Source organism: Coregonus clupeaformis, unplaced genomic scaffold, assembly GCF_020615455.1.
Source record: "Coregonus clupeaformis isolate EN_2021a unplaced genomic scaffold, ASM2061545v1 scaf0554, whole genome shotgun sequence".
NCBI classification, from domain to species: domain Eukaryota; kingdom Metazoa; phylum Chordata; class Actinopteri; order Salmoniformes; family Salmonidae; genus Coregonus; species Coregonus clupeaformis.
Window position 1 is genome coordinate 187,501 of NW_025534009.1, and position 19,924 is coordinate 207,424.

General features: G+C 45.2%; 1 protein-coding gene across 1 annotated transcript in view; it reads right to left on the reverse strand.

The window, feature by feature from the left end:
• Positions 1-19,924, reverse strand: part of LOC121551825 (voltage-dependent T-type calcium channel subunit alpha-1I-like) — a gene marked incomplete at its 5' end in the record, with an annotated part of 142,348 nt that overhangs the window by 39,049 nt on the left and 83,375 nt on the right. The window contains 7 exons of the mRNA XM_045215917.1: positions 12,437-12,505; positions 12,817-12,940; positions 15,769-15,869; positions 16,748-17,308; positions 17,693-17,847; positions 19,226-19,319; positions 19,737-19,892. Coding sequence (XP_045071852.1) covers positions 12,437-12,505; positions 12,817-12,940; positions 15,769-15,869; positions 16,748-17,308; positions 17,693-17,847; positions 19,226-19,319; positions 19,737-19,892 — 1,260 coding nt within the window. The remainder of the gene's footprint in view (positions 1-12,436; positions 12,506-12,816; positions 12,941-15,768; positions 15,870-16,747; positions 17,309-17,692; positions 17,848-19,225; positions 19,320-19,736; positions 19,893-19,924) is intronic.

Genomic DNA, 19,924 nt, shown 5'->3' on the forward strand with positions numbered 1-19,924 from the left:
ACTAATCTTCTCCTTTCCCCCTTCTGATACCCAGGTGGCGAATCGCATCTCTGCATGTCTGGCAGACATATCAGTGTGGATGACGGATCACCACCTCAAGCTGAACCTCGGCAAGACGGAGCTGCTCTTCCTCCCGGGGAAGGACTGCCCGTTCCATGATCTCGCCATCACGGTTGACAACTCCGTTGTGTCTTCCTCTAAGAGTGCAAAAAGCCTTGGCGTGACCCTGGACAACACCCTGTCATTCTCCGCTAACATCAAGGCGGTGACCCGATCCTGTAGGTTCATGCTCTACAACATTCGGAGAGTACGACCCTGCCTTACACAGGAAGCGGCACAGGTCCTAATCCAGGCACTTGTCATCTCCCGTCTGGATTACTGCAACTCGTTGTTGGCTGGGCTCCCTGCCTGTGCCATTAAACCCCTACAACTCATCCAGAATGCCGCAGCCCGTCTGGTGTTCAACCTTCCCAAGTTCTCTCACGTCACCCCGCTCCTCCGCACACTCCACTGGCTTCCAGTTGAAGCTCGCATCTGCTACAAGACCATGGTGCTTGCCTACGGAGCTGTGAGGGGAACGGCACCTCCGTACCTTCAGGCTCTGATCAGTCCCTACACCCAAACGAGGGCATTGCGTTCATCCACCTCTGGCCTGCTGGCTCCCCTACCTCTGCGGAAGCATAGTTCCCGCTCAGCCCAGTCAAAACTGTTCGCTGCTCTGGCACCCAAATGGTGGAACAAGCGCCCTCATGATGCCAGGACGGCGGAGTCACTCACCACCTTCCGGAGACACTTGAAACCCCACCTCTTTAAGGAATACCTGGGATAGGATAAAGTAATCCTTCTACCCCCCCCCCCCCTTACCCCCCCCCCAAAAAAAAAAAAACATATTGTAAAGTGGTTATCCCACTGGCTATAAGGTGAATGCACCGATTTGTAAGTCGCTCTGGATAAGAGCGTCTGCTAAATGACGTAAATGTAAATGTAAAACCTTTTTTTCGGGTCTCAGGAGGCGATACTATATTTAAAGCTAATGATCTTAATGCCTAGATACTGTATTTAAAGCTAATGATATTAATGCCTAGATACTATATTTAAAGCTAATGATATTAATGCCTAGATACTGTATTTAAATCTAAGCCTATATCCATGGCTTAGGGAGGGGCTGACTGACTGACTAATTGACAGACAGGGGGTAATGTGATCAGGCCTAAAAGCAGAGAAAGAGAGACAGAGACAGAGACATGAGGTGGTGTGTTCCACTCAGCCAGGGGCCTGACAAGTCCATTACTCCTCTGGTAGATTGGTCAATAATTGATTCGTTTGCATAATTGATGCCCCCACTTGTGCCAGAACCCTCCACAGAGAACAGAATGGAGGAATGGAGGGCGAGAGAGGGGAGGAGAGAGAGGGTGGAAAAGAATGAGAGAGAGAGGGAGAGAGAGAGGAAGGGAGAGAGAGAGAGAGAGAGAGAGAGAGAGAGAGAGCTCAAAGACATTGCTCCTGCATTTTTAACAAAAAATATAGATTTAGAGTTAGATAAAGTAGGATTTTTTGGCAGGGACATATACAGGATGCTACCCTCCACAACATAACCTTCATTCCAAACCAAAACTCCAAACCTACAACCTGATTTTGGACGGAATTACCTGGAAAGCGTTCTACTACCAAGGATTACTATTCTCAAATTATACAGCAAATGCTCTGGCAAACAAACAGAAACCTGAAAACACCATCCAACCTGGAACAGAGTGAGTAATGTTTAGTATGAAGCTATTTTTCACTTTCAAAAACCAAGAAGAAAAATACATTACAATGATATATTTTATTTTATAAGGACTGAATGCTAAGGCTACCAAGCTTAAACTTGCTTTTACAAAGAGATACAATTTCAATTAGCACTGACGTGTGAAGTGAGAGGTGTCAAAGCCCCTGAGCCCAACAATGGCAGGAGAGTCGTACAGTCTACCCCAACCAAATGGAGAGGCCTTAGAAGCACCCCCCCACTGTTCAGAGGTCATTAAAATACAGTACCCTCTGAATGTAAAAACGACAAGACACGAAAAGAGTACAAATTGAAACTTCTTTTGGGGAAGCAGGAGACACTTTTGCTGATTTGTATAAAAATGGGAACATAAGCAACCTTATCTTCCACACAGACCATCCCCTGGCATGGCACAGTGCTATACTAGCACACTACCCCTCTGTTAAGAGGGGGGGTGTTAGCAACGGGTGGAAACTCAGGATACTGGACAACGAGGACTCTGAGTCGTCTAATATTAATCTCTATAAATCTGGAACCATTTTGGTTCAAGGCAACACCAAACAGTTCCAGCTGGACTTTCACCTAATCAAAGAAATAGCTCAGCAGGAGAAGCTCTCCCTTGAGAAAGATACCCCTACCCCGAGCGGGTCAGACCAGACCTCTTCATTAAATAACCCCACAGAGCAACCCCAAGCAGAAAGTCAACTTCCCAGCACAGAGTACTACTCCCTCATTGAAATGAAGGATACATTCACCCAGCTGGAGGTAAGGCAGTTGGAGCTGGAACAGCAGGTGAACACACTCCAGTCAGCACAGACCCAGACAACAGTCACGCACAACAACACCCCCTTAACTAGACCTGGAGAGCTGCAGGTAGAGAGAGACATGTCTGCACTCTGGACTGTGGTGAGACAACATCAACAGGAGAAAGAGCAGGAGCAGGAGAAGAACAGAGCACTAGAGGAGAGGATCAGAGTGCTGGAGGAGAAGGTGAGAACGATGACGGGTGACATAGAACAACCCATTAGAGAGCTGGCCACCCCGCAGAGAAGCCAGCAGAACAGCCCACCTCAGATCCTGGCCAAAGTCTCGACACCGCAGCAGAACAGTACACCCTAGACCCTGACCATAGCCTCGACATCACACACAGACAAACAAATGAAGAACCCCAAGCCCAGGGGATCCCAACCCCTCTGAGCAACCCCCCAGTCAGACACCCTGATAGCCCTCATGACGACCCCCCACACCCACTGAGGACATACACAAGCCACAGATTGTACTCCTTATGGACTCAAACGGGAAATACATACAAGAAAATAAACTTTTTCCAAAACACACAGTGTCTAAACTCTGGTGTCCAAACACCCAGCGCGCCCTAGACCTTCTGTCTGAGGACCGACTAGGATCACCCAGCCACATAATAATACACACAGGCACAAACGACCTGAGAACACAGCAGGAAAGGGTGGCCACATCACTCAAGGGAGTGATAGAAAAAGCTTCTTCTACTTTCCCCAACGCACAAGTGGTTATCTCCACCCTGCTACCACGAAAAGACTTCCACCCTGCTACCATACAGCGGGTAAACGCAAGTATTTCCCGTGACTGTGCATCAAAACCAAATGTCTACCTGGCCCACCACTCCACCCTGGACGTGAACAGCCTTTATGACCAGGTCCACCTATACAAGGCAGCAGTGCCCACCTTCGCCCGGACCCTAAAGGATATCGCCCTCAACCGCAGACCCAACACCTCACACAGGAGCAACAGATCAACAGACACCCCGCCCAGACCAGCGAGACACTCTCCCAGACCTGCGGGACCCCCCAGGACCTACACATAGAGGACCCCCGCAGAGAGGACCTACATCCAGACCACAGCACCATCAACCACATCTACACCCCCCACCAATTAACTCCCCCCAAGTCAACCATGCCCACACCCCATTTAGGCCCCCTCAGATCAGACCTATGCCCCTCCTACCCACCCCAAGCCCCCACTCCCACAAAGAGGGCCTCAACATGAAAGTCACACATACGCCCAGGCCGTGAGCAGGCAAACAGGCCCAACACCCACTCTTACACTAGCCCAAGCCAATGGCATGTACCAGATGCTCAGCAGGCTCTGCTCACAATTACTGGCCTGAGGCCAAACCACACAACCAACAACATTAGACACTTTATGGAACACAAAGCCTTCACTATTTCATCCTGGAATATCCAAGGCCTGAGGTCATCTGCCTTTGGCCTAAAGAGCAGGAATCTGGACTTCACCAAAGAAATCGGAAATACAGACATTGTCATCCTACAAGAAACATGGTATAGAGGAGACGGACCCACTGGTTGCCCTCTAGGTTACAGAGAGCTGGTAGTCCCATCCACCAAACTACCAGGTGTGAAACAGGGAAGGGACTCAGGGGGTATGCTAATTTGGTATAGAGCAGACCTAACTCACTCTATTAAATTAATCAAAACAGGAACATTTTACATTTGGTTAGAAATTCAAAAGGAAATTATCTCAACTGAGAAAAATGTCCTCCTGTGTGCTACCTATATCCCCCACTAGAATCCCCATACTTTAATGAAGACAGTTTCTCCATCCTGGAGGGGGGAAATCAATCATTTCCAGACCCAGGGACATGTACTAGTCTGTGGCGACCTAAATGCCAGAACTGGACAAGAACCTGACACCCTCAGCACACAGGGGGACAAACACCTACCTGGAGGTGACAGCATTCCCTCCCCCATATGCCCCCCTAGGCACAACTACGACAACATAACCAACAAAAACGGGTCACGACTCCTGCAGCTCTGTCGCACACTGGGTATGTACATAGTCAATGGTAGGCTTCGAGGGGACTCCTATGGTAGGTACACCTATAGCTCATCTCTTGGCAGTAGTACTGTAGACTACTTTATCACTGACCTCAACCCAGAGTCTCTCAGAGCGTTCACAGTCAGCCCACTGACACCCCTATCAGACCACAGCAAAATCACAGTCTACTTGAACAGAGCAATACTCAATCATGAGGCATCAAAGCCAAAGGAACTGAATAATATTAAGAAATGCTATAGATGGAAGGAAAGTAGTGTTGAAACCTACCAAAAAACAATTAGGAAACAACAAATTCAATCCATTCTAGACAACTTCCTGGACAAAATGTTCCACTGTAATAGTGAAGGTGTAAACTTGGCAGTAGAAATCCTAAACAGTATATTTGACCTCTCAGCTTCCCTATCAAATCTAAAAATCTCTAACAGAAAACCAAAGAAAAGTAATAACAGTGATAAATGGTTTGATGAAGAATGCAAAAACCGAAGAAAGAAATTGAGAAACCTATCCAACCAAAAACATAGAGACCCAGAAAACCTGAGCCTACGCCTTCACTATGGTGAATCACTAAAACAATACAGAAATACACTACGGAAAAGAAGGAACAGCATGTCAGAAATCAGCTCAATGTAATTGAAGAATCCATAGACTCTAACCACTTCTGGGAAAATTGGAAAAAACTAAACAAACAACAACACGAAGAGCTATCTATCCAAAACGGGATGTATGGGTAAACCACTTCTCCAATCTTTTTGGCCCTATAACAGAGAACAAACAGCAAAAAAATATACATGATCAAATGCAAATCTTAGAATCAACTATTAAAGACTACCAGAACCCACTGGATTCTCCAATTACATTGAATGAACTACAGGACAAAATACAAACCCTCCAACCCAAAAAGTCCTGTGGTGTTGATGGTATCCTCAATGAAATGATAAAATATACAGACCACAAATTTCAATTAGCTATACTTAAACTCTTTAACATCATCCTTAGCTCTGGCATCTTCCCCAATATTTGGAACCAAGGACTGATCACCCCAATCCACAAAAGTGGAGACAAATTTGACCCCAATAACTACCGTGGGATATGCGTCAACAGCAACCTTGGGAAAATCCTCTGCATTATCATTAACAGCAGACTAGTTCATTTCCTCAGTGAAAACAATGTACTGAGCAAATGTCAAATTGTCTTTTTACCAAATTACCGTACGACAGACCACGTATTCACCCTGCACACCCTAATTGACAAACAAACAAACCAAAACAAAGGCAAAGTCTTCTCATGCTTTGTTGATTTCAAAAAGCTTTTGACTCAATTTGGCATGAGGGTCTGCTATACAAATTGATGGAAAGTGGGGTTGGGGGGAAAAACATACGACATTATAAAATCCATGTACACAAACAACAAGTGTGCGGTTAAAATTGGCAAAAAACACACACATTTCTTTCCACAGGGCCGTGGGGTGAGACAGGGATGCAGTTTAAGCCCCACCCTCTTCAACATATATATCAACGAATTGGCGAGGGCACTAGAACAGTCTGCAGCACCCGGCCTCACCCTACTAGAATCTGAAGTCAAATGTATTCTGTTTGCTGATGATCTGGTGCTTCTGTCACCAACCAAGGAGGGCCTTCAGCAGCACCTAGATATTCTGCACAGATTCTGTCAGACCTGGGCCCTGACAGTAAATCTCAGTAAGACAAAAATAATGGTGTTCCAAAAAAGGTCCAGTTGCCAGGACCACAAATACAAATTCCATCTAGACACCGTTGCCCTAGAGCACACAAAAAACTATACATACCTCGGCCTAAACATCAGCGCCACAGGTAACTTCCACAAAGCTGTGAACGATCTGAGAGACAAGGCAAGAAGGGCCTTCTATGCCATCAAAAGGAACATACAATTTGACATACCAATTAGGATCTGGCTAAAAATACTTGAATCAGTTATAGAACCTATTGCCCTTTATGGTTCTGAGGTCTGGGGTCCGCTCACCAACCAAGAATTCACAAAATGGGACAAACACCAAATTGAGACTCTGCATGCAGAATTCTGCAAAAACATCCTCTGTGTACAACGTAAAACACCAAATAATGCATGCAGAGCAGAATTAGGCCAATACCCGCTAATTATCAAAATCCAGAAAAGAGCCGTTAAATTCTATAACCACTTAAAAGGAAGCGATTCCCAAACCTTCCATAACAAAGCCATCACCTACAGAGAGATGAACTTGGAGAAGAGTCCCCTAAGTAAGCTTGTCCTGGGCCTCTGTTCACAAACACAAACAGTCCCCACACAGCCCCAGGACAACAACAACAACAACAACACAATTAGACCCAACCAAATCATGAGAAAACAAAAAGAGAATTACTTGACACATTGGAAAGAACAAACAAAAAAACAGAGCAAACTAGAATGCTATTTGGCCCTAAACAGAGAGTACACAGTGGCAGAATACCTGACCACTGTGACTGACCCAAACTTAAGGAAAGCTTTGACTATGTACAGACTCAGTGAGCATAGCCTTGCTATTGAGAAAGGCCGCCGTAGGCAGACCTGGCTCTCAAGAGAAGACAGGCTATGTGCACACTGCCCACAAAATGAGGTGGAAACTGAGCTGCACTTCCTAACCTCCTGCCAAATGTATGACCATATTAGAGACACATATTTCCCTCAGATTACAGCGATCCACAAAGAATTCGAAAACAAACCCAATTTTGATAAACTCCCTTATCTACTGGGTGAAAAACCACAGTGTGCCATCACAGCTGCAAGATTTGTGACCTGTTGCCACAAGAAAAGGGAAACCAGTGAAGAACAAACACCATTGTAAATACAACCCATATTTATGTTTATTTATTTTCCCATTTGTACTTTAACTATTTGCACATTGTTACAACACTGTATATATACATAATATGACATTTGAAATGTCTTTATTCTTTTGAAACTTCTGAGTGTAATGTTTACTGTTAATATGTATTGTTTATTTCACTTTTGTTTACTATCTACTTCACTTGCTTTGGCAATGTTAACACACGTTTCCCATGCCAATAAAGCCCTTAAATTGAAATTGAATTGAATTGAATTGAGAGAGAGGAAGGGAGAGAGAGAGAGAGAGAGAGAGAGAGAGAGAGAGAGAGAGAGAGAGAGAGAGAGAGAGAGAGAGAGAGAGAGAGAGAGAGAGAGAGAGAGAGAGAGAGAGAGAGAGAGAGAGAAAGGGAGGGAGGGATAGAGAGACGGGGTGAAAGAGATTGACGGCGACAGAAAGATTGACGGCGAATTAATGTCATTGCTTAATTGCTTGTCTTGAGAGGAATGGACAGACTTCCAGGGAGAAAAGAGGGAGAGATTGAGGGCGGGAGGGAGGGAGAGAGGGGATAAAAAAGAGAAAGAAATGAAAACAGTCACATCCAAAATTGTTGGCACCCTTGATAAAGATGAGCAAAAAATACTTTATAAATAAATAATACAAATAGTGAGCATGTTTTTCGAAAATGTATTTTTTAATATTAATAGCTCAGAGAAAAGATATCGTATTTTTTTTTCTCAAAAAGATAGGTTTCAAAATGATTGGCACCACTGTTTTCAATACTATGTGCACCCTCCTGCGAGGATAATGGCACATAGCCTTTTTCTATAATGTTTTATGAGATTGGAGAACACATCGGGAAGGATCTATCTTAGACCATTCCTCCATAGAGAATCTTCTTTCCAGATCCTTGATATTCTTCGGTCTACGCTCATGGACTGCCCTCTTTAATTCAAACCACAGGTTTTCAATGGGGTTCAAGTCTGGAGACTGAGATGGCCATTGCAAAATGTTGATTTTGTGGTCAATTAACCATTTCTTTGTGGATTTTGATATGTGCTTGGGGTCATTGTCTTGCTGGAAGATCCACTTATGGCCATGTTTCAGCCTCCTGGCAGAGGCAACTAGATTTTTGGCAAAAATTTCCTTGTTGACCTTAACAATGGCCCCAGGACCAGTGGAAGCAAAATATCCCCATAACATTAAAGATCCACCACCATATTTTACAGTAGGTATGAGGTTATTTTCTGCATATGAAGAGTTTATTTCCAAAACGCTATATATCCACACATTTTTCACATTTGTGTTTTTTTTATCAGAAATTAATGCTTATTGGGTACCTTTATGTGTGTGTAAAATATTACTGTCCTCAGATTTTAAATTAATCGATTTTAGATGTGTATTACAACTGGTTTTGTTGCAAAACACTATATATCCATTGTTTAGCAGGAATGGAATGTTCGTATCCTGTTTATTTATTTAACATATAAATCTAGTGTCATGCTATAGGGTTTGGTTAGAAATAGGCCTCATCCCAAATGGCACCCTATTCCCTATATAGTGCACTACTTCTGACCAGAGCCCAGATCTCATATTACTGCATTTATTAATTTGATGTCACAAATGTATCATTTGTACAGTTCTTTACTAAAAATGACATTATTTGTCACATTTGACTGTGTAAAACCTTGCAGTGCTACTTTTTTCTCTGAGAGTGAGATGGATATATCCCGTTTTGCAACAAAATATGACTGTCTCTCTGAAATGAAAGCATTTAGTGATAGGTTTCAAACAAATGCATGTCTGTCATTTAACAACCCCATGCCATGATTAGATGGAGACAAAACACACCAATCTCTTTCGGAAGTTCTTTAAACCCAAAAAAACAAATTTACTAACATTTCTGAAAATGAATATATAGCGTTTTGGAATTAAACTCATATGCATCCTTCTTTCGGGGCCAAACCCACCACTGGTGTCATAGAGCTCTATTTTCATCTCATCTGGCATAGCACCCGGTTCCAATCCAAGTGTCAATGCCGTTTAGAAAACTCCAGGCGTTTACATTTGTTGGTTGCTCTCAACAAAGGCTTTTTTTTATGGCAACCCTTCCAAATAGCCTATTGGCATGGAGGTGGTGTCTAATTGTAGATTTGGAGACTTGGTGACACCAAAATGCGAACAAATTCTGTAATTCTCTAACTTCGGCCCTTGGACTTTCCTTTGCCTTCCGAACCATCTTTCTCACTGTGCGTGGGGAAAATATACACTTGGGCTTTCTACCTGGCAAGTTTCCACTGTTCCAGTGGTTTTAAACTTCCTAATAGTAGTAAGTGGTGTATTTGCTCTTTAGTTTTTTTTGTACCCATTGCCTGATTTATGAAAGTCAACAACCACTTGTCTCTTTTCAACTGTAAGTTCTTTGCCTTTCCCCATGGTGATTCAAGTTTCAATGTTTATACGCAACGTGCACAGGACACAACAGGTGTAAAGCAGTACAGTGACATTCTTACTGGCAAGCTCTTTCCAACAGTGCAGTAATAAAGTAATACTTTTTTTGAAATAAAAACACAAGCGATACGAGATAAGATAAAGAAACACGAGGATGCAAGTATATACAGGTCAAAAAGGCAAACTCAGATGGCTCATTCATCACAAAACCCACTGATATTGCCAATTACCTTAATTATTTTTCATTGGCAAGATTAGCAAACTTAGGCATGACATGCAAGCAACAAACGCTGACACTACACATCCAAGTATAACTGATCAAATTATGAAAGACAAGCATTGTAATTACACAAATGACTGATGATTGGCTGAGAGTAATTGATGATAAAAAGATTGTGGGAGCTGTTTTGTTAGACTTCAGTGCGGCTTTTGACATTATCGATCATAGTCTGCTGATGGAAAAACGTATGTGTTATGGCTTTACACCCCCTGCTATATTGTGGATAAAGAGTTACCTGTCTAACAGAACACAGAGGGTGTTCTTTAATGGAAGCCTCTCCAACATAATCCAGGTAGAATCAAGAATTCCCCAGGGCAGCTGTCTAGGCCCCTTACTTTTTTTCAATCTTTACTAATGAAATGCCACTGGCCTTGAGTAAAGCCAGTGTGTCTAATGTATGTGGATGACTCAACACTATACACGTCAGCTACTACAGTGAGTGAAATCACTGCCACACTTAACAAAGAGCTGCAGTTGGTTTCAGAATGGGTGACAAGGAATAAGTTAGTCCTAAATATTTCAAAAACTAAAAGCGTTGTATTTGGAACAAATCATTCACTAAACCCTAAACCTCAACTAAATCTTGAAATAAATACTATGGAAATTGAGCAAGTTGAGGTGACTAAACTGCTTAGAGTAACCCTAGATTGTAAACTGTCATGGTCAAAATATGTTGATACAACAGTAGCTAAGATGGGGAGAAGTCTGTCCATAATAAAGCGCTGCTCTGCCTTTTTAACAACACTATCAACAAGGCAGGTCCTACAGGCTCTAGTTTTGTCGCACCTGCACTACTGTTCAGACGTGTGGTCAGCTGCCACAAAGAGGGACCTTGGAAAATTACAATTGGCTCAGAACAGGGCAGCACGGCTGGCCCTTAAATGTACATGGAGAGCTAACATTAATAATATGCATGTTAATCTCTCATGGCTCAAAGTGGAGGAGAGATTGACTTCATCACTTCTTGTAAGAAGTGCTGACATGCTGAATGCACCGAGATGTCTGTTTAAACTACCAGCACACAGCTTGGACACCCATGCATACCCCACAAGACATGCCACCAAAGGTCTCTACACATTCCCCTAGTCAGGAACAGACTATGGGAGACGCACAGTACTACATAGAGCCCTGGCTACATGGAACTCTATTCCACATCAGGTAACTGATGCAAGCAGTAGAATCAGATTGAAAAAACAGATAAAAATACACCTTATGGAACAGTGGGGACTGTGAAGAGACACACACATACAGGCACTGTGGTATTGTGTGTAGATTGCTGAGGATTTTTATTCATTTAATCAATTTTAGAATAAGGCTGTAACGTAACAAAATGTGGTAAAAGTCAAGGGGTCTGAATACTTTCCGAAAACACTGTATATGGATGATAAATGGATTTGACATGCGTTACCTCATTTTTATACCCCAGTGAAACAGGAAGCCATGAAAGGCCAAAATAAAGTTCCTTAAACTGAGATTAACACACAAAAAAATTAATGCAGATTAAATGTTGTTTGATGTTATTTTTAAGGGGTGGCAATAATTTTGACACATATCTTTTTTAGATAAAAAAAAAACTTGTTAGCAATTGTATTAGTATAAAATAATATAATTTCAAAAACTTTTTTTTGTATACAGTATACTTTCTGGCATACTTTCTTTAGCTCGGTATTTGTATTGTTTATTTTATACCGTTTTTTTTGCTCATCTTTATCAAGGGTGCCAATCATTTGGGATGTGACTGTATATAGAGACGTATATAGATAGAGAAAATAAAAGACAGAAAGCGATAGAGACACTAAGAGAAAATAAAAGACAGAAAGAGCTAGAGAGAGCATTAGAGCTAAGGCAGGAGGAGATAGTAGGACACCAGGACACATCCTCACACAAACACACACACAAACACACACACACACACAGACATGCACGCATGCAGACATGCACGCCGCACACACACGTCTTGTATAAATAACCTTGTGGGGACACACAATTCAGTCCCATTCAAAATCCTATTTTCCCTGACCCCTAACCCTAACATTAACCCTAAAACTAACCCTAGCTCCTAACCCTAAACCTAATTCTAACCCTAACACTAATTCTAACCTTAACCCTAAACCCCCTAGAAATAGCATTTTACTTTGTGGGGACTAACAAAATGTCACCAGTTGGTCAAACTTTTGTTTGTTTACTATTCTTGTTCACAAGTATAGTCACACACACACACACACACACACACACACACACACACACACACACACACACGCGCGCGCGCGCGTTAAGCGCAGAACTATACCTTGAGCGTCATCTCCGCTACAAAGATGGCTGTGAAGACGTAGTTGGAGATGGTTAGGAATACTCTTTCCTAGAGAGAGAGAGAGAGAGAGAGAGAGAGAGAGAGAGAGAGAGAGAGAGAGAGAGAGAGAGAGAGAGAGAGAGATAAAGAGAGAGAGAGAGAGAGAGAGAGAGAGAGAGAGAGAGAGAGAGAGAGAGAGAGAGAGAGAGAGAGAGAGAGAGAGAGAGAGAGAGAGAGAGAGAGAGAGAGAGAGAGAGAGAGAGAGAGAGAGAGAGAGAGAGAGATAAAGAGAGAGATATCACAGGGAGTTACACCCATAGAAGAACATTGACTAATTATATTTCTATGGTTGAAACCTAGTGGTGAACTTTGATCCTTACCAGGCTGCCCTGCATGATCTTGGGTCTCTCCAGAGCCACGGTGATACAGTTGGAGAAGATGAATGCTAGCACCACATAGTCAAACATCTTGTAGGCTATGATGGACTGGCATACCCGCCTGAACCTGAGAGAGGGAGGGAGGGAGGGAGGCAGGTGGGGAGGGAGGGAGATAGTGGAGAGAAAGGGAGGAAGGCAGGTGGGGAGGGAGGGAGATAGTGGAGAGAGAGGGAGGGAGGCAGGTGGGGAGGGAGGGAGATAGTGGAGAGAAAGGGAGGAAGGCAGGTGGGGAGGGAGGGAGATAATGGAGAGAGAAGGAGGTAGGCAGGTGGGGGAGGGAGGGAGATAGTGGAGAGAGAGGGAGGGAGGCAGGTGGGGAGGGAGGGAGATAATGGAGAGAGAGGGAGGGAGGCAGATGGGGAGGGAGGGAGATAGTGGAGAAAGAGGGAGGGTGGCAGGTGGAGAGGGAGGGAAATAGTGGAGAGAGAGGGAGGGAGGCAGGTGGGGAGGGAGGGAGATAGTGGAGAGAGAGGGAGGGAGGCAGATGGGGAGGGAGGGAGATAGTGGAGAGAGAGGGAGGGAGGCAGGTGGAGAGGGAGGGAGATAGTGGAGAGAGAGGGAGTGGTATTGGGAGACAGAAAGGAAGAGAAAGAGAGCAAGAGGGAAAGAGAGAAACAATTTAAAAACATGTGTTTTGTAACATCTCTACTGATTAAAACCCATTATTGTGCCTCATTGACAGAGAACTGGGGATTGCTCATCATTCAGTCAGTAAATAGCCCCATTCTTGCTGATTATTTCATTTCCTTTCAAAGCAATTCCCATTAACTGGCGTTTTAAAGGCACCTTGCTCCATAGAGACACCACTACAATAGAGAGAGACAGAGAGAGAGAGAGAGAGAGAGACACAGAAAGAGCAACACAGAGAGAGCAACACAGAAAGAGAGAAACAGAGAGAGAAACACAGAAAGAGCAACACAGAGAGAGTAACACAGAGAGCAACACAGAGAGAGCAACACAGAGAGAGCAACACACAGAGAGAAACACAGAGAAAGAAACACAGAGAGAGCAACACAGAGAGAGCAACACAGAGAGAGCAACACAGAGAGAGAAACACAGAGAGAGAAACACAGAGAGAGAAACACAGAGAGAGAAACACAGAGACAGAAACACAGAGACAGAAACACAGAGAGAGAAACACAGAGACAGAAACACAGAGAGAGCAACACAGAGAGAGAGAAACAGAGAGAGAGCAACACAGAGAGAGCAACACAGAGAGAGAAACACAGAGAGCAACACAGAGAGAGCAACACAGAGAGAGAAACACAGAGAGAGAAATGGAGATATAATGATAGAAAGAGATTACAAAACATCTGTAATTAAATCAGCTCCTACTACACAGTGAGAAATACCAAATACACTACATGACCAAAAGTATGTGGACACCTGCTCGTCAAAGCATTAGTGAGGTCGGGCACTGATGTTGGGCGTTCCAATTCATCCCAAAGGTGTTTGATGGGGTTGAGGTCAGGGCTCTGTGCAGGCCAGTCAAGTTCTTCCACACCGATTTCGACAAACCATTTATGTATGTACCTCGCTTTGTGCACGGGGGCATTGTCATGCGGAAACAGGAACGGGCCTTCCCCAAACTGTTGCCACAAAGCACAGAATTGTCTAGAATGTCATTGTATGCTGTAGCGTTAAGATTTCCCTTCACTGGAACTAAGGGGCCTAGCTCGAACCATGAAAAACAGCCCCAGATCATTATTCCTCCTCCACCAAACTTTACATTTGGCACTATGGATTCGGGCAGGTAGCGTTCTCCTGGCATCCGCCAAACCCAGATTCGTCCGTCGGACTGCCAGATGGTGAAGGGTGATTCATCACTCCAGAGAACGCGTTTCAACTGCTTCAGAGTCCAATGGTGGCGAGCTTTACACCACTCCAGCCGAAGCTTGGCATTGGGCATGGTGATCTTAGGCTTGTGTGTGGCTGTTCGGCCATGGAAACCCATTTCATGGAGCTCCCGACTAACAGTTCTTGTGCTGACGTTGCTTCCAGAGGCAGTTTGGAACTCGGTAGTGAGTGTTGCAACCGAGGACAGACGATTTTTACGCGCTACGCACATCAGCACTCGGCGGTCCCGTTCTGTGAACTTGTGTGGCCTACCACTTCGCGGCTGAGCCGTTGTTGCTCCTAGACGTTTCCACTTCACAATAACAGCACTTACAGTTGATCGGGGCAGCTCTAGCAGGGCAGAAATTTGACGAACTGACTTCCTATGATGGTGCCATGCTGAAAGTCACTGAGCTATTCAGTAAGGCCATTCTACTGCCAATGTTTGTCTATGCAGATTGCATGGCTGTGTGCTCAATTTTATACACCTGTCAGCAACGGGTGTGGCTGAAATAGTAGAATCCACTAATCTGAAGGGGTGTCCACATACTTTTGTACCTCCACAGCTAACAGAACACTGTTGCAATGCCTTGCCAGCCTGCCTGCCTGAGCTCTATCTCTGAGCCTTGCGGTGTATTTATTGTTGACCAACAGATAGAGGATCGCTATGGGAAGCATCCCTTTGCTACCTCAGGGACAGGGATCCATACACTAATCAAGGCTCTCTCTGAACACTTGGCAACCCGTCCTCTCTATCGACCAGGTGAGGAGCCTGGCAACCCGTCCCAGTGTTATTGATTAGCTGAGTAGCCCAAAGGCTGGATGTAAAGCGGTGAGCAGGTATTCCGATAAGTTTGGGCTCTGCAATTGTTCTCTTGGGGAGTGGGGATCCACAGGTTGTGCAAGCTTTCGTTCTAGCCTAGAACTAATGCATCGGATTCAACAACTTATGAACGGAACACCAAAGCCTTGATTTGCTGTATCAGGTGTGTTAGTGCTGAGCAGGAAATTAAATGAAAGAGTGAACGAGTGAAAAGAGGGATTGACAGACAGACAGACCTGTTCTGAGGAGAGAAGAGGAAGACAGACCAGTCCTCTCTGGTCTCGCACCACTCTGGCCTGTAAACCTCCATCATCTTCTGGATACGGAAACACAGACTCTGGAGGAGGGACACAGCACACACACACAGTCAGAATACACACACACATGCACGCGCACACATATACACACCATACAGTTTGGTGAGTGCATTCAGTACACATACGCACATTGGTTCTAGACAAAGAGAAATGGCTATACTGTACAATACAATAATATTATTCCGATTATTCCACCTCCCACGAGCAAAGATGAATCCTCTGTCGTAATTGTTTACAAGAGAGGACACTTTGCTTTATCAACACCTAGAAGCATAATATCCAGCATCCCTATTTGTCTGCTCTACTCAGTGACTGAGTCCCAAATGGAACCCTATTCCCTATATAATGTACTATAGGCACTGGTCAAAGTAGTGCACTATATAGGGAATAGGGTGCCATTTGGGATGCAACCTGTGTAAATATCATTATTAATTGGCCCTGGTTCAGTCCTGTATGTATGGGATTGCTTACTGTTGAAACAATAGAATCCCAGGGGAGAGACACAATGGGTAATCTACTGGAGAATGTATACCTGGATATTTATTTTATAAACTGTTATATAAAGAGTGGGTTTATTATACTATAAGCTGCATTAGGCTACTGGTCATGAATTAACACAGGTAAAACAACAGTTCCTTCTCTCCTATCTACAGTATCTGTCTTTATCATTGTTTATCATCATAACCAACTCACTCTTTAATCTTATTATTCAGATCCTCCCCTCCTCACTTACTCTATCCCTCACTCCTCACCACTCTCCCCCTCACCCAACCTCTCACCCATCCTCACCCCCACACCTCTCCCTCTCCCTAAATCTCTCACCCATCCTCATCCACACACATCTCACCTCACCCATCCTCACCCCCAGACCTCCCCCTCACCCCCAACACCAACTCACATAGTCGATGTCATCGTCCAGGTCCTCTCTGTCCTTGCGTGTGTTGACCTGAGGGAACACCTCTGTCAGTAGCTGTGGATGGGGATGTGGATGTGGTGGCAGCTGAAGTTGAAGCTGGAGCTGGGCCGAGGGGGCCTTCCCATTGCAGTCCTGGTGCTCCCCCCCAGCCCCTCCACCAACCAGCCCACCGGAGAAGCTCTTCTTCCTGGAGTAAGGCAGCAGCTGCGCCAGGGGGTTCCCCGGGACCTGGAGGAGCTCTGGTAGCTCCAAGGACAGCGCCCGGCGGTCCCGCTGCGGGACAAAGTGTCGGGCCAGGAGGGGAGGAGGGTGGGCGAGGTGTGAGGGAGGGTGAGGGGGGGAGAGGAGGGACTCCTGCTCGGCTGGGTTGGCGGCGTGGGGGCTGCAGGAGCGCAGGCTGCCCCCTCCTCCTACCTCCAATCCCAGGCCCAAGGCTCGGGAGGGCCGACCCAGGCTGTTCCAGCTGGACCGCCGGCCCCACATTGCCTGGGTCTGGAAGGCAGGGCGGCCCCAGTTGTGGTACAGGGAGCTGCGCCCCGGACACTGGGGGAGGGAGAGGGAGACAGAGAGGGAGAGGGAGAGAAAGACAGAGAGGGAGAGAAAGACGGAGAGGGAGAGGGAGAAAGGGAAAGTGAGAGAGACAAAGGGAGAGCGAAACCATTAGGCCAACCCAGCCATTTGCAGTGACTGAAGAGGGATCAATTAAAGAACAAAAAAAAACATTACAATGATGGGCAATTTCTTTTCAAATGGGCAATTTTATGTCATTTCCTGAATTGATTGCAACCATAGCCAGACACATCTCGTTCTGACCCAGTCCATTCCAAACCAGTTCTCCCTCCCATTGTACCTCCTTCCCTATTTCCTCTTCCCTCCTCTCTCCCCTCCCTCCAGTCTCCTCCCTCCCTCCTTCCTCCCACCACTCACCAGAGCCCTGCCCTCCAGGTTAGCCCTGCCCAGAGAGATGACACTGTTTTTGCGTGAGCCCAGAGCGAAAGTGAGCCTGTCGGCCGTGTACAGACCCGTGGGCGTTGGGGACAGGTCCAGGTGACCGTTGGGGGTTAGGGTGCAGATCTTAGGGTCTGGGAGAGAGAGGGGAAGGGGAAGGGGATGAGGAGAAGGAGAAGGAGAAGGAGAGAGAGAGAGAGAGAGAGAGAGAGAGAGAGAGAGAGAGAGAGAGAGAGAGAGAGAGAGAGAGAGAGAGAGAGAGAGAGAGAGAGAGAGAGAGAGAGAGAGAGAGAGAGAAAGATAGTCAGCATGAAACTGCAAAGCACATCTTAGAAGATAAAAGAAAGTGGCATAGACTGACTAAGCACATTCTCAACCTAACATGGTCTGACTAGCTCATGGAGTGTACTGTAAGTTTGTACAGTAAGACAAGTTTGGGTTGTGTATGTCTGTAGGGAGGAGAAGAGAGTGGGAGAAGTTGTGTTGTAACACATGTATTAGTTAACATTTCTGCTGCTTACATTTCAGAGAGATCAGGCTTGATCTGGGAAGCATTCCTAGCCTGGTCTCATCTGTTTGTGCTGCCTTCCTAACTATGGCCATTGTTTACATTACATTACATTTTAGTCATTTAGCAGACGCTCTTATCCAGAGCGACTTACAGGAGCAATTAGGGTTAAGTGCCTTGCTCAAGGGCACATTTACGTCATTTAGCAGACGCTCTTATCCAGAGCGACTCACCAATTGGTGCGTTCACCCTATAGCCAGTGGGATAACCACTTTACAATTTGGGGGGGTAGAAGGATTACTTTATCCTATCCCAGGTATTCCTTAAAGAGGTGGGGTTTCAAATGCCTCCGGAAGGTGGTGAGTGACTCCGCTGTCCTGGCGTCGTGAGGGAGCTTGTTCCACCATTGGGGTGCCAGAGCAGCGAACAGTTTTGACTGGGCTGAGCGGGAACTATGCTTCCGCAGAGGAAGGGGAGCCAGCAGGCCAGAGGTGGATGAACGCAATGCCCTCGTTTGGGTGTAGGGACTGATCAGAGCCCGAAGGTACAGAGGTGCCGTTCCCCTCACTGCTCCATAGGCAAGCACCATGGTCTTGTAGCGGATGCTACAAGACCACGGCAAACATGACTTTTGGAGTTAGCAAAACTGCACAAATAGATCTGGGACCAGGCTAAATCATTCTAGCATCGGTGACTGGTTTAATATCAGACTTTAACTCAATACAATTCATACATTACATCTATTCAATAACATTCATACATCTTTAGAAAAAGGGAGATTTGACATTAGCAATAGCATTAATAGACTGGGTGAACTGTCCACTTTGTGAATTCTGCTGCTTCAATGAGTCAGTATAGAAGTCAATGAAATCTACCTTTTAGTGGTTGCTGTACAACTAATTTCTCCCAGTGAACCTGTTCAGCCATTGCGGCTCTACAAGGTAGTGTTTCTACGGCTCTAAAAAGCTGTTTCTACAGTATAGTTTTAGGCCTCTGAGCCATACCAGAGAGATGAAGCGAGTCCTTCAGCTTGTCAGAGTTCTCGTCAAAGTTACACGAGGACCTGTCGTCTTCGGAGTACGACCGGTTGGCATCCCCCTGTTTCCAGAGGAGAGAGGGATGGAGGGAAGGAGCGAAAGAAAGAGCGATTAGAACTATGACAACAGCCACAGGCATTTTTAAATAGAAAACGTCAATCTTACCTGGCCTCATTCTGAAAGTATCCGAGAGATAGGCCAGCTAAGTAACTTTTAAAGTTTTATCCCAGCCTTGATTTACTAAAAGCTACAGATCCAGGCAGTCAGAGTCAGTTTCTTAAGTGCCCAATCTGCTCTTTAGCTAAGCGCTCTATCCAATCAGAACAGGTTACCCCATCCTCCAGACTTGTCTTAGAGACTCAGACCACCCTTGCCTGGCTCATTAACGATTCATGTATCTCTGACAGGAGCTAAGCCTGTTAGTGAAAATTCACCAACAATGGAGGACTAATAAAAGTTACAAAACCTCTGGTCTTACCTCAGCCTGAAAGCCCTCTACCAAGATGGCCACCAGCAGGTTGAAGAGGACGTAGTTGCCGAAGGTCATTAGAGCCACAAAGTAGAGAGCAGCACAGGGAGAGGTGGAGGCCATTCCATTATACAGCACCATGTTCCAGTCTTCCTGAGTCAGAATCTGGGGAATACAGCATATAGATTAAGTTTACA